The sequence below is a fragment of the Leptidea sinapis genome, chromosome 21 (genome assembly GCF_905404315.1).
Source record: "Leptidea sinapis chromosome 21, ilLepSina1.1, whole genome shotgun sequence".
Taxonomy (NCBI): domain Eukaryota; kingdom Metazoa; phylum Arthropoda; class Insecta; order Lepidoptera; family Pieridae; genus Leptidea; species Leptidea sinapis.
Genome location: NC_066285.1, coordinates 2,238,233 through 2,251,311, shown reverse-complemented (window position 1 = coordinate 2,251,311; position 13,079 = coordinate 2,238,233). Strand labels below are relative to the sequence as shown.

The 13,079-nt window shown below is 35.8% G+C and overlaps 1 protein-coding gene across 3 annotated transcripts in view; it reads left to right on the top strand.

The window, feature by feature from the left end:
• LOC126970585 (probable chitinase 10) overlaps positions 1-12,940 on the top strand; it is a 63,882-nt gene extending 50,942 nt beyond the window's left edge. For all 3 annotated transcript variants that reach the window (XM_050816578.1, XM_050816577.1, XM_050816576.1), the window contains exons 35-52: positions 51-329; positions 1,072-1,266; positions 1,446-1,645; positions 1,792-2,097; positions 2,191-2,324; positions 3,661-3,872; positions 3,965-4,100; positions 4,297-4,439; positions 4,656-4,841; positions 5,378-5,669; positions 6,217-6,335; positions 6,709-6,843; positions 7,736-7,869; positions 8,708-8,838; positions 9,241-9,452; positions 10,241-10,513; positions 10,855-11,037; positions 11,870-12,940. In XM_050816578.1, the coding sequence (XP_050672535.1) occupies positions 51-329; positions 1,072-1,266; positions 1,446-1,645; positions 1,792-2,097; positions 2,191-2,324; positions 3,661-3,872; positions 3,965-4,100; positions 4,297-4,439; positions 4,656-4,841; positions 5,378-5,669; positions 6,217-6,335; positions 6,709-6,843; positions 7,736-7,869; positions 8,708-8,838; positions 9,241-9,452; positions 10,241-10,513; positions 10,855-11,037; positions 11,870-12,139 (3,540 nt within the window). In that variant the 3' untranslated portion in view covers positions 12,140-12,940. The remainder of the gene's footprint in view (positions 1-50; positions 330-1,071; positions 1,267-1,445; positions 1,646-1,791; positions 2,098-2,190; positions 2,325-3,660; positions 3,873-3,964; positions 4,101-4,296; positions 4,440-4,655; positions 4,842-5,377; positions 5,670-6,216; positions 6,336-6,708; positions 6,844-7,735; positions 7,870-8,707; positions 8,839-9,240; positions 9,453-10,240; positions 10,514-10,854; positions 11,038-11,869) is intronic.
• The last annotated feature ends 139 nt before the right edge of the window (positions 12,941-13,079 follow it).

Genomic DNA, 13,079 nt, shown 5'->3' with positions numbered 1-13,079 from the left:
TACTTGTTTACTTGTATCATAAACTTATACAACTCGTAAAATATTTACAGGTGGACTGTTCAAAAGGTCCTGACTCCGACAAGGAGGCGTTTGGCGAGTTAATTCGAGAACTCTCAGCTGTTTTTAAGCCAAGGGGTCTCCTGCTATCATCAGCAGTGTCTCCGAGCAAAGTTGTCATAGACGCTGGGTATGACGTGCCAGTACTGGCCAAGTATTTGGACTGGGTCGCTGTGATGACGTATGACTATCATGGACAATGGGATGGAAAGACTGGACACGTTGCACCTTTATACTATCACCCAGATGATGATAATACATACTTCAATGCGGTAAGAATGCTTTCAAAAATGTATTTTGATTTGGTTTTAGCCAATTTTTACTTGATCAAATCAAATCAAATCATCTTTATTTGCAAGAGAAGATGTTGTTGGTTTATAATTAACAGGTGCTCTTATCCTAACCCATAAGGCATGCAAACTTATAGTGGAATACATAGCAAGCAAACTTAAATTAACGTCAATCATACAATAGTTATTATTTCATAGGCTTATTCATTTTAATTTATAATATAATGTCATTAGCTACACAATGATATCGAGGTCAGTCGAAGATAATTTTTATTATTTACTATTTTATCGTCAAGAAAACCTTTTAATGAGTAGTATGCTTTTTTTATTAAGTAAGATTTGAGTGATTTTTTAAAGTAGAATATATTTTCGCGCTTAATATTGTCAGGTAACTTATTGCAAATTGTTGGTCACATGCAAAAGATGCTGTTTCGATACAACTCTGTTCTGGACTTTGGACGAGCTTTGGCTCGTAATTTGCTGTCGTATCGTTTCGAAATTAATGAAGTCGAAGATTACTTTTAAGCTAGCTGGGTTGGATAGGAGGGTCGGGAGCAAATCAGCCCTCAGCAAATATAATTTATAATTTACCTATAATAAATATATATGTGAGACAGTATTTCACAGAGGTGGATGATTATAGATTGCCAGCAATCCTGGAAACTTTTACCAATAATATCCTAATAAAGGAATATCATAATATTCTTTTTAATCTTTCTTCTAGAACTACACCATGCATTATTGGATATCAAAAGGAACGCCGCCCTCTAAGTTAGTGATGGGAATGCCTCTATATGGACAAACATTCACAACGTCACGGGGGGATAACCGTAGGGTTCAGGGCCTCAACGCCCCCGCATTGGCTGGAGGAGAAGCTGGCGAGTACACTCAAGCCAGTGGATTTTTGGCTTATCACGAGGTAGGTTTACTCAGAACTAAAATCTCATGCATTATTCAGTAATCAACTAGTCCTAACACACAGAACATTTATAAAGTATTCAGTAGACGATAGAATGTAGATACGATGATTTACTTCAAAATATATCGACTATTCATACAAATAAATACCGACTATTCATACTATTAAATCATTTACAGATATGTGATCGCATCAAAAATCGTAATTGGGAGGTTGTCAAAGATTCTCAACAACGAATGGGCCCGTACGCTTTCAAGGGTGACCAGTGGGTCTCGTATGATGACGTCGACATAATAAAAAATAAAGTTAATTTCATTAAATCACTCGGTCTAGGAGGAGGAATGGTATGGGCACTGGATCTTGATGACTTCATGAATAGGTAATTATTATCTCAGAGGCCCCATGTATGATGTTTTTAATTAATTATTCATTAATAAATATCAGTATGGATTTGCACCTGGTGGTAGCAACCTTATTTCCAAATACAAACGTTTTTTTATCTTAATAATCATATATATGTTTAAGGTGTGCCCAAGGAAAATATCCTCTGATGAATGCAATCAAAGATACGTTGCTAAATCCCAACGTAGAGCCAGACACAGTCTTGGCTGAAGCTCTTCCAGAACCTCAGAACGATATTGATTATGACCTAGAAGACATTGAAGTCAGACCCAGTTATTCTAAGCCAACGATGAAGCCAAGTACTATGGTTACTGCAAGACCAACCGACAGACCTACAACAACACAAAAACCTACCACAGCTTTAGTGAACATGGATGAGGTAGAACAGTACAAAGTTGTTTGTTACTACACGAATTGGGCATGGTATAGGTAAGTTTTATACTGATAATGCCTTCAGGCTCAGGCATCTGCTAAACCCTAGCTAAACCAAACTATATCTAATGTTTGTATTTGTTGTCATAGGCCGGGATCAGGCAAGTTCACTCCAAGTGAAATTGACCCAACATTGTGTACGCACATTATCTACGCCTTCGCTGTTTTGGACTCTACGCAGCTGGTCTTAAAGCCACACGATAACTGGCTCGATGTTGAAAATAGTAAGTCATATTTTCCGATAAGAATTATAATAAATATATAAATTATTTTATATCGCAGCCGTTCATTAATTAGATTCAAATAAAATTACAATTAGCATGTTGCGAAAATATTTCGACAAATTGTATATTATATATATAAATAGCTTTGCCTCCTACTTCGACAGCTGCAGCAGGAATTTAAAATATCTATCTATTTGTTTCGGTATATTAATAAAAAATTACACGCAATAAATTTGTTGTTCAGTTAGAATGATAATGTACATTGGTTTGGTTTACAGCATGTTTTTGATTAAATATTATTATAATGACCTGCGCACGTAAAGCTGCAAGCCATACTAATGTAGATAACTCTATAATCTGCAATAGCACAACTCTGTATATCAAAATAGAAAAGTAATTACAAGGAATATGCTCATAGACATTTGCGCAGTGTATAAAAACAACTCCTGGAATGGAAATACAATGTTAATGTGCTTTTTATGGTAATATAGGTACATCAGCTCACGGAAAAATGTACTAAACGTTTATGGAAAAATTATAAGGAATTAGATAAATTCGATGCGCATAAAAACAATCTAGTGCCTACCCTAATCACTGTTTGACTATCTTGGCTTTCAATTGAGCACTAAATAATCTTTCACGATAAAGCCCCGTATTCATGGTAAACATTTGTTTAGGAACAGTTGATCAACATTGTTGGTGAGCGGCGAGAATGTTGCTAGCAACTATGTTTAAATCAATACAGGTTGTCCATATGCCAGTCTGCGTTAAAATGTTGCCCGAGGAGGTATTGTTGTTGTGTTCTCTGTATCTGATGTATAGGATTTACATGTATTTTAGTTTCCACATCTTTTTTGGGTATATTAAGGGCTTGAGAAATTTCTTCGAATGCATCGTTCTTTTTGTTTCTATCTTTGTATTCTTTTATAGAAGAATCCCATAATAATGGTTTTGATTGAAATAATTCTATTAGTTACATTATTTTATCATTGCTCCACACTACTGCCATGTTTATAAACTGTTGCAAACACGTTCACACACGTCAACAATTGTCGCTAAACTGATGTTTACGCTTGTCGGGCGAGAGCTTGTCAACATGGCAACAGTGTTGCCAGCAACATGTTGACAGCGATTCCGCAACACGTTGATTCAACTTAGTTACTAAACAAATGTTTACCATGAATACGAGGCTTAAGTCTGATCGCAAATTAAGATAAAAAGCTCAAGTTTATGAAATATGACATTGATTTTTTAGGAAAGTAAATATAATTTAATGTTATAACGTAATACATTTTTCGATTGAGTAATAAATAAACATATTTTTACTTACTTTCAGAGTTCTATGAGAAAGTAATTGCTCTAAAGAGCAGTGGAGTCAAAGTCCTCCTTGGCTTGGGTGGCTGGAACGATTCCGCCGGCGACAAGTATTCCCGCCTCGTCAACAATGTCAACAACCGTAGAAAATTCGTCGTCCACGCTCTCGACTTCTTGAACCAATACGAGTTTGACGGTCTAGATCTTGACTGGGAATATCCAAAGTGCTGGCAGGTCTCTATTAAATTTCTTTTCTAATCTTTTTAATGTATTCATTTGTAATGTAAGCATATCCTCCAATATTTCATACTTGTCTCTCTCATCAGGTTGAATGTGAAAAGGGCCCAGCTTCAGATAAGCAAGGTTTTACAGAGCTGGTTAAGGAACTTCGCGGTGCATTTTCTCGAAAAGGTCTTCTGTTATCTGCTGCAGTGTCTGCTAGTAAACGGGTTATAGATTATGGTGAGAATGCTAAAACCATTAAATTTATAAACTACTCCTTCCTGAATACGGAGCCGTTAAAACTCTTGCCAATTTGCCAATTTTTGGTCACAATAAAATTAATAACAAAAATACTTTTTATTTATAAAGCGAGACTAGAGGTATAACATACACTTTATATTCCGAAGCATTTCCATTAAATTTTGATTTTTTGTAGCATATGACGTCCCCAGTCTATCGCAAAACTTGGATTGGATTTCTCTGATGACCTACGACTACCACGGACAGTGGGACCAAAAAACGGGCCACGTAGCGCCCATGTACGCTGGCGACGATGATCAAGACAAGACCTTCAATGTGGTGAGGAATTAAGTTAGAGCAAATAAAATTAAGATCAAAATAACAATGTTCAATTTCAAAACGATATCACTCAAAGAAAAATCAATCTTACAAAACAAAAATGTACAATCGACAACCATTTTTGCCGCAAATCGCTTTTGTACTGGTATTTCCATTTCTATATAATAAGATATAAACAATAAACAATTATTTTCAAAAGCATTTATCTATTGATAGAACTTCACTGTGAACTACTGGATGAGTAAAGGTGCACCAAGAAGCAAGTTAATACTCGGCATCCCATTCTACGGTCAATCGTTCTCGCTGATGGAGAATGGCGGGAATAGTCTCGGAGCGCCTACGTACGCGGGGGGCGAAGGCGGAGATGAAACGAGGGCTCGAGGGTTCTTAGCTTTCTATGAGGTAATTATTTTCAGATGGAAGACTACGTATCGTCAAATAATACTTTTATTGGACACTATTATTATATACCAAAATAGTATAATTCACACAGGGACAGCTCATTAAGGCCCATTAAAGACTTCATGGTGAAGTTAGGTCTATGCAGTTAAGGCCCCTTTTCTCTTGAAAGACATCTTATCATACACAAGTTATCTTTTCCCACAAACTGTAATAAAATTTTGTAGCAAATAATTTGGTTGCACTTAGTATCCCGTAGCACGAATTGGGAGATAAAACTTATTAAAGTTTATAGATCTTTAGTCCACGATTATAATGATAAATGATAAAGGTAATGCACCGTTCCAGAGAAAAAAGAATTATAACCTAACCTCCAAATTATGACATATTTAAGGGTTGAGACCTTTTTATGGTTAGGAAAGAAAGAATTAGTTTCTGGCACTCGCCTCATAATTGTGTAATAAAGAAAAAAATAACAACTTAACTTAACATACTACAAAAAAAACTTTTATCTGTAACCAGAAAGTTTTTGTTCAAAGATTTGCGAGCGCATCAGAGTCCACGGTTGGAAGTTACATCGTGACGCTGGCGGCAGGATGGGTCCCTACGCGACCCTCAACGACCAATGGGTGTCCTTCGATGACGATTTCATGATCCGACACAAAGCGGAGTTCATTCGCTCCATGGAACTTGGAGGGAGCATGGTGTGGTCCCTAGATCTGGATGACTTCAGTGGGAAATACTGCGGGTGCGGAAAGTCGCCACTACTGTCTACAATAAATTACGTTCTCAGAGAGCGTGAAGCTCCACCCCAATGCGATCTTAACGAGAGTAAGTGATATTTCAAAGCCTAGAAATACTAGAGGAAGGAGAGAAAATTCGGACATTATTGACTCTCGAATAGATCTGACAGAATGACATCTATGTACATATTATACAACTGTTTTGGATATACACTTATATTATACACTGACCTGTATAAAATACTATGTTACTTAAGAAGAGTTATTAGTTTTTGGCCATTCTTTCGATTGGCATTATAATAGTAGGGGTGTTTTTTTTTACATTTCAGTCGGTTCGATTCCCAGACGAGGCAAGTAATTTTTAGAAATTCTTTGAATGCAGAAGTACTAACATTTAAAAATTATATAAGGTCTTCTTTCAGTAAAATAGCCTATCTTCGATATTTAAGGTACTTTCCCTTCATGTCCCATAACTTTGGGACACCCTGTATATAATATACAAAATGTTGTTTTTCAAATTTTATTTGTGTATTAATCCATAAATGTAGAAAGCTAAGCCAAGTATAGAAACTATGACATAATATTATGTATACATGCCTTAGTAAGATAACAAACATTTTTTTGTGGATATGTAGTTGAAAGTCCTCCGAACACTGAAGATACTGCGGATATACCTGTAAATGTTGGAACTACTGCGATCGAATCTACCACTGTGGTCTTGGCTGATCCTGTAGTCGAAATGGAAGTAGAAGAGGTAAGAAACTTTAAAAAGTTGAAGAAATAACATACCAAGCATTGCCTTATTAAGTTACTCATAAATAGCTCCACAAATCGGCGAAAATAGTAATTTAATGCCAATTTTAATCTGTATAGACATTCCGATGTGCGTATTTTAGTTTTTATGAGAAAAGATGGTTGTATTTTTCGACATATATTATTAATGGTTTGTTTATATTTCTCATAGTTTTATCCATCTACTTCAGCCGAAGAAGGAATCAAGTTTACTTTTACTAGAATCAGATGGAACTAAATTTTGAAAGTGGCTTAGCTTGAATTCTAACGTCGCGTTTAATGAATAGGTAACTTGTGGAAAATGTGATTTTGGCAACTTTCGTCCAATTTAACAGAATGGTTCTATGGAAGATCGGCCGTGTTCCGGAGTGTCGTTCTTGGCCCACAGCACCGACTGCAGCAAATACTACCTGTGTATCAACGGTCGCTACTCCCAACTCGTTTGTCCCCAGCCTCTCTATTGGAACCAGGTGAGCATGCTACTGTAACGCGTGGGTCCTCCCTCACTCGCTGGATCGTTGTTCAATAAAACAAATTTATATATTGTTACTCTCATATTCTTATTCTTTCACTATCTATTAAACATAATAATTATAAATATTAAATATTAGGCCGAAGGCCGACCGTTCTTCCTTTACTTTAATTTTAATCTTTTAATTTTTAATTTAATCTTTTCTATATGTCTATATCTGTTATTTAATTGCCTTCTTATCCACGTCAATATTTTAAATAATATTCTATTCTATAACTTGACGGCCAACCATAGAACAATGAGTTCTTATATGCGGATAAGAACTCATTGTTAATATATTAGTTGTGTAGTTTGTTAGGTATAATATTATGTTATTGTTACTGTATGGGCCAATATGTTTATGACAGCTTTTTTATGTATAGATGATGGTAATTTATATGCCAATGCAGCTCCTCATTTTTGAAAAACCCTTAATTTCTTTGCGGCACTACAATTACGGTCGTCAACTTGAGACGTAAGACGTTAAGTCTCATTTGCCCAGAAATTTCACTAGCTACGATGCCCTTGAGACCGAAACACAATAATGCTTACACATTACTGCTTCACGGCAGACAGAGGCGCCGTTTTGGTACCCATATCCTAGCCGGCATCTGGTGCAAAGAAGCCTCCCACTGGTGAAGAATATAGTTACAGAGTAAATAATTATATAAATGTACTTGGTAGTTAAGCATTTCAATTTGCACTATACCAAAAAATCTGATTCTTAAGACGTCTCTTGCATAAGTAAGTACCTGTAGCTAGTTTTTAAAGAAAAGTAGATGTTAAACGAGGCTGATCTCTGTAATAAACAGAATATTATTTAGTAAGTTAACTGGCTAACAATATTCCAGAATCACTGTGATTGGCCTGAAAGGTCTCCATGCAAGAGCAAAGCCAATCTACGGTTGACATCAGAAAAGGACAACTTTATTATCACCGAGAAACCAATAGTTGCCTGTTACTTCACCAACTGGGCTTATTACAGGTAATCGTTGTTTAGAATGAATGTGAATGAATATTTTTATATCAACTTTAAACTAACAGTTTTCCCCCATCATGGTGAAGCCAAAATGGTCAATTCGCACGCAGCGATGCTTTTTATTGTTCTTGCCTCGTCAGATTTCAAAAAATGTTCTAATAATATTACTAATACGAATCGAGATATAATTTCTGTTATTAAAAACGTATAAAAACAGCTGGACCAATATGGACTCTATCACAACTATCGTATGAAATATGGGAATAATGTTTGGCTCACCTGAGCATTAAGTTATCCCTACCGCTCATTTTCTCTAGTCAAATGAACTCCAAGAAAGTTGCCTATCGATCTGGAAAAACGGATGATGGAAGTACGTTTCATTTTTGTGCGTGAATTACGTTCTTCATAATAAGTATTAAGTTCTCTAATTCTTGGTAAATCAATGTCATGCATGTCCAGGTGACGATGGTATTTCGTGAAGAAGACAATGAAAATAGGCGGCAGAAGATATATATACTATACTAGTTGAACGGGCAACCGTTGTTTTACCCTATAAATTTAGAATCCCGCGCCCCCTCATCTCTTGACTGATTAATGGTCATTTTTATGGCGAATATTAATATGTAGATATTTCTAAGCCAAAACGATATATGGGTTCCTGATAAGTAATCACTGCCAATCATATACTTTAACCTTCTCCAAAACACGCTGCATCTTGTGGTATAAGTTATATTCCGATCGGTTCAGTAGTTTTCGCAGCATAACCGAACAAAAAACCGGCTCTACATTTATTAGTATAGATATAGGGGCATATTTTACTAATATACTTATTTTTGACAAACAGGAGAGACGTCGGTAGTTTTGGACCAGAGCAAGTTGATAGTTCACTGTGTTCTCACCTGGTCTACTCCTGGGCTTATGTCAACAACACATTCTCACTGGTACCAGGAAATCAGGAGCTGGATGTCGTCAACGGTATTTATTTTTCTTGTACTTTTATTAGTCGCCCACTATAATAGCTATAGCGACATATCGACCACAATTCAAGAGAGTTGTGATAATGAACATTTTTGAGGACTTTGGTAATTGATACTTAATTATATTCAAAAATAAACTTAATTGGCGAAAACCTCTTGTCTACGTCCTAAAACTGTCAGCAAGATCATGAGTAATAATTGAACTGTAATAAATACTCTTTAAATTTTAGCTAACCTACTCGTGTTCTTCTCCAAATAAACTTGATAATAAAATTTATATAAATCTGCATTATTTTAAGCGATTTTTGCGAAATTTTCATCAGTTTCAGTCAACAAATTTTCATCAAAACATAACCAAAGAACAGATATTCTCATGATTAAACGTATATTAAACTTGCAGACTTTTATGGCAAGTTGACGAATTACAAACGCAAAGGCCTAAAAGTTATACTCGGTGTCGGCGGTATCGAACACTCAGAAAGCGACGCATGGCACAAGATGGTGGCGAGCGAAGACAACAGGAAAATATTTGTGAAATCTGTGGTGAAGTTCCTGCGCACTTGGAACTTCGACGGATTGCAAGTGGCTTGGCAGTATCCTGCCTGTAAAGATGTATGTTCTACTTTAACTCTAATATTTATATTTTTAACCAGGTCTTCGAGCAGTAAGTTCTCGTGAAATACCTACTAAATATGTGCATATACATTTTTTCTCTTTTTATAGTTTTCGTAATAAGAAATGAAGCAGATTCTAATGAAAGTGAAGAACGTTAGATAAAACCATGTCATAATAAAAGCACGTGTCCTTTTTGCTATTCTTTGGTATTATAAAACAATAGAACTAGTATTAAGAAATGTTTATACTAAGTCAAGTTTATGAGTTTAATCAATGAACGCGTCTTTTTTTTATTGATACATGTAGTAGCAGCATTACACGAATCGTATATACTAAAAATGCGTCATTTGCTCGTATTAAAATCGATTCGTACTTTTTGTTTCTATTTTGAATGGTTTTGTGAATATGTATATAGTATTGCCGATGGATTTGCTAGTTTCCGTTCCGGGAAACTCTGATCGCGCAGTATGCCTGAGATCGGCGCAATTTTGGCGCTCGTGCAGCGTTCTGTCAATGGGTATTATTTTACTTGTAGCAATACATTGCTTATAATTAGGATGGTTTGAGTGAATGTATCAGAAACCTATTGAAACAAGCTATAAGAGTAAGACCATGCAAAATAAACCATGGGGGTCAGAACTTGATGAGGGAGTTGATCTGAAAAATCTAGTGCCTCTAAATAGGACCCAAATAGTTTTATTATAAATATGTAAAACAAACAGCTCTTATGTTATGACAATATACAAAAATTGTATTTGAGTAAGAATACCTGATTTTTTTAACAGATTCCATCGTGTCAGGACTTCGACCTAACAGAACGCAACAACTTCAGTCAACTCTTAATCCAGCTCGCGAAATCTCTGCGTAGATACAATCTAGAACTTTCCGCCATGGTGTCCCCTGTACCAGAAATTGCAGAAGTCGCATACAGCCCTGAAGTACTCACTGGAACCATGGACTGGATCGCGATCGCTGCCAACGATTTCTACACGACTTCGAAGAAGAGGACATCTTACTTACTGCCATTGGATGATGCTGGAGATAACACGGATAATTTCGTAAGTTAATCACATAATTTGGGTGTAAACTTCATTCGCCTTCATGTTCTGGTTATAAATATTCTAAACTTCATAACTATAATAAAATTAAATTACCGCTGAGCAATTTTCAAGATATCCTTAATCGTTCTAGCTTTTCCCTTCTTTGATTAATAACCATCGTCAATACGAACTTAAAAGTAACAGTTTCTAAAGCAAACACCGCCGTACATTAATATCTATTCATTCATATTACAGATTCAAGACCAAGTCCAGACTCCCCAACTCTATTTTGTAGTATACCTTCAAGTTCCACATGGAATCGTTCCAGCTGGTTTTACTAAATACTCTTTATTTTTCAGCAATCAATAATATCCTACTGGTCTAGTAAAATACCAAACAGACAGTTGGTATTGTCGGTACCTGCGTACGGCAGGTCGTACACTCTTCGTAGAGAGACTGGAGCCGCCACTGAAGCCGGTATACTTGGTGCTGGGGTGCCTGGACCCTACACTGATGTACCCGGATTCTTGGCTTATTATGAGGTACGTGTAACATGAATTGCACAGAAAAGAAAGGGTTTGCCAGATACAGATAAATAATTTAATTGCTATGAATATTTATAAAATAGTAGGTATATATTATATACTTAGTACTACAATAATAATTAGATTTAATCTAGGTACTTCAAGCGACTTGCTTGTCAGATTTCCACATGAGAATCACTCTTTATTTCTCGTTAATTTTTTATATACAAACAAGAGAAAACAGGTTGTTATTTTCTGTCACTAGTCGAGAATCTTCTATATAAATATAAGAGATTTCCACGTATATAGTCACTCATCCCGATATCTCTAGAACCATTAGAGCCTTAGACTTGAAATTTGATAGGAATATTCTTTTCACCGAGTAGAGGTCAGCTAAGAACGGGTTTTACGAAATTACACCCGCAAGGGTTTTTTTTTAATATGAACAGATCAACGTCTGTCAGGTCAACTAGTATTGAATAAAATATTATTAAATGAATTAAAGCGTGTTTAATGACATAATTTTAACGAAAATTCATGTTACATTTATAGTTTCTTAAAATGACGCACTTTCTCCCAAATTATCGTAGTCATACTTAGACAAACACAGCTTGTGAATCGTCGAATACAATGGGGCCTTTTATACAATACACCCACAAATTAAACGTGAATAATATTTACACATCCATAATATTTACATATCCATAATATTTACACTATCATGTGCAGCGATTCGAATCACTAATTGAACCCATGCTAACTCAGAAGGAAAAAAAATATATCCACAATGGAGCAAACTTTCGTAACAACTGAAAATCCAATTTTAATCAAACTTGTTTTTCCACAACAGATCTGCAACGCGACAAAATCGAACTGGAGAGAAGTGTCAAGTCCATCGGGGACATTCGCCACGCAAGGTACTCAATGGGTCACGTATCTCAAGCCGGAAGAGGTTCACAGGATATCAGCCACTGTATCGCTGAGGGGAATGAGAGGTGCCGCGCTCTGGGCACTCGACTTGGATGACTATAGGGGCACCTGTTCCTGTAACTGGCCACTACTGACTGCGCTCAGACAAGGACTCTTCGAACCATCTCTTCCATACGCTGCTTGTGCGTAGCTATCCTTAGAACCACGCAAACGCTACTTTTTTGATCCTTGATAAACTGGCGCATGTGACCCTTCATATTGTGTAAGACTTGATACATTCCTGTCAGCTGAACGATTCAAATTTGCCTTAAAATTGTATTTGTAGGTCCACAGTTGCGTAACTCATGTAAATATAATAATTAGTCTAAATACCTCTTAAGCTAAAGATTATGTAGCTATACACAAAATTATGTATGTACTCATATTTATATAATATGTAATAAACAACTTTTTAGGATGTAAAATACGTTTGTCAGACTAAAAATCATCACGTTATTTTTAACGTAATAAACGAAAAGGATATAAACGAGTTTGATGAACCAGCGTTCTATTTCGTCGGATCTATTTATGGCTTGCGTCATGGCCGTAATTGTTAATGTTAAGTATGAATGTGATAATTACAGTAAATATACATTATTTTTGATTAACAATTTATAAATGATACTCAGCTTTTTACATTAGGTACTGATCTGAAAGTTACCATAACACTGTTACAAAACCGTCAGACTTAATAACGAAAAGGGTCTTAGTTGACGAGCTATCCGATATCTCTTGTACGATACGAGTGTAATTCTGTCACCGAATTGCCCTGTAGTCGGCGAGTAGGAATTCCTACCAGGTTGTTTCAAACTAGCCTTTTCTGTGTTTGAAATAAACTGGAGGATAATAATAGCAGCGGCGCATTACGGTCTACTGTTTACCACAGATGAAGAAAATTTTGAAATATTGTAAACTTACGTGACTTGAGAATTAAAATTCTATGAATCGATTATTCGTTTAGATTTTTATTTACTACACCTGTTTGACCTATGCAGTGTATCTCTAGATAGTTTTTCTAAATGGAAATGAAGATGAAAACCTTTTTAATTGAACTCATAAGATTGTAGAACATTGGCTCATATAATTAATAA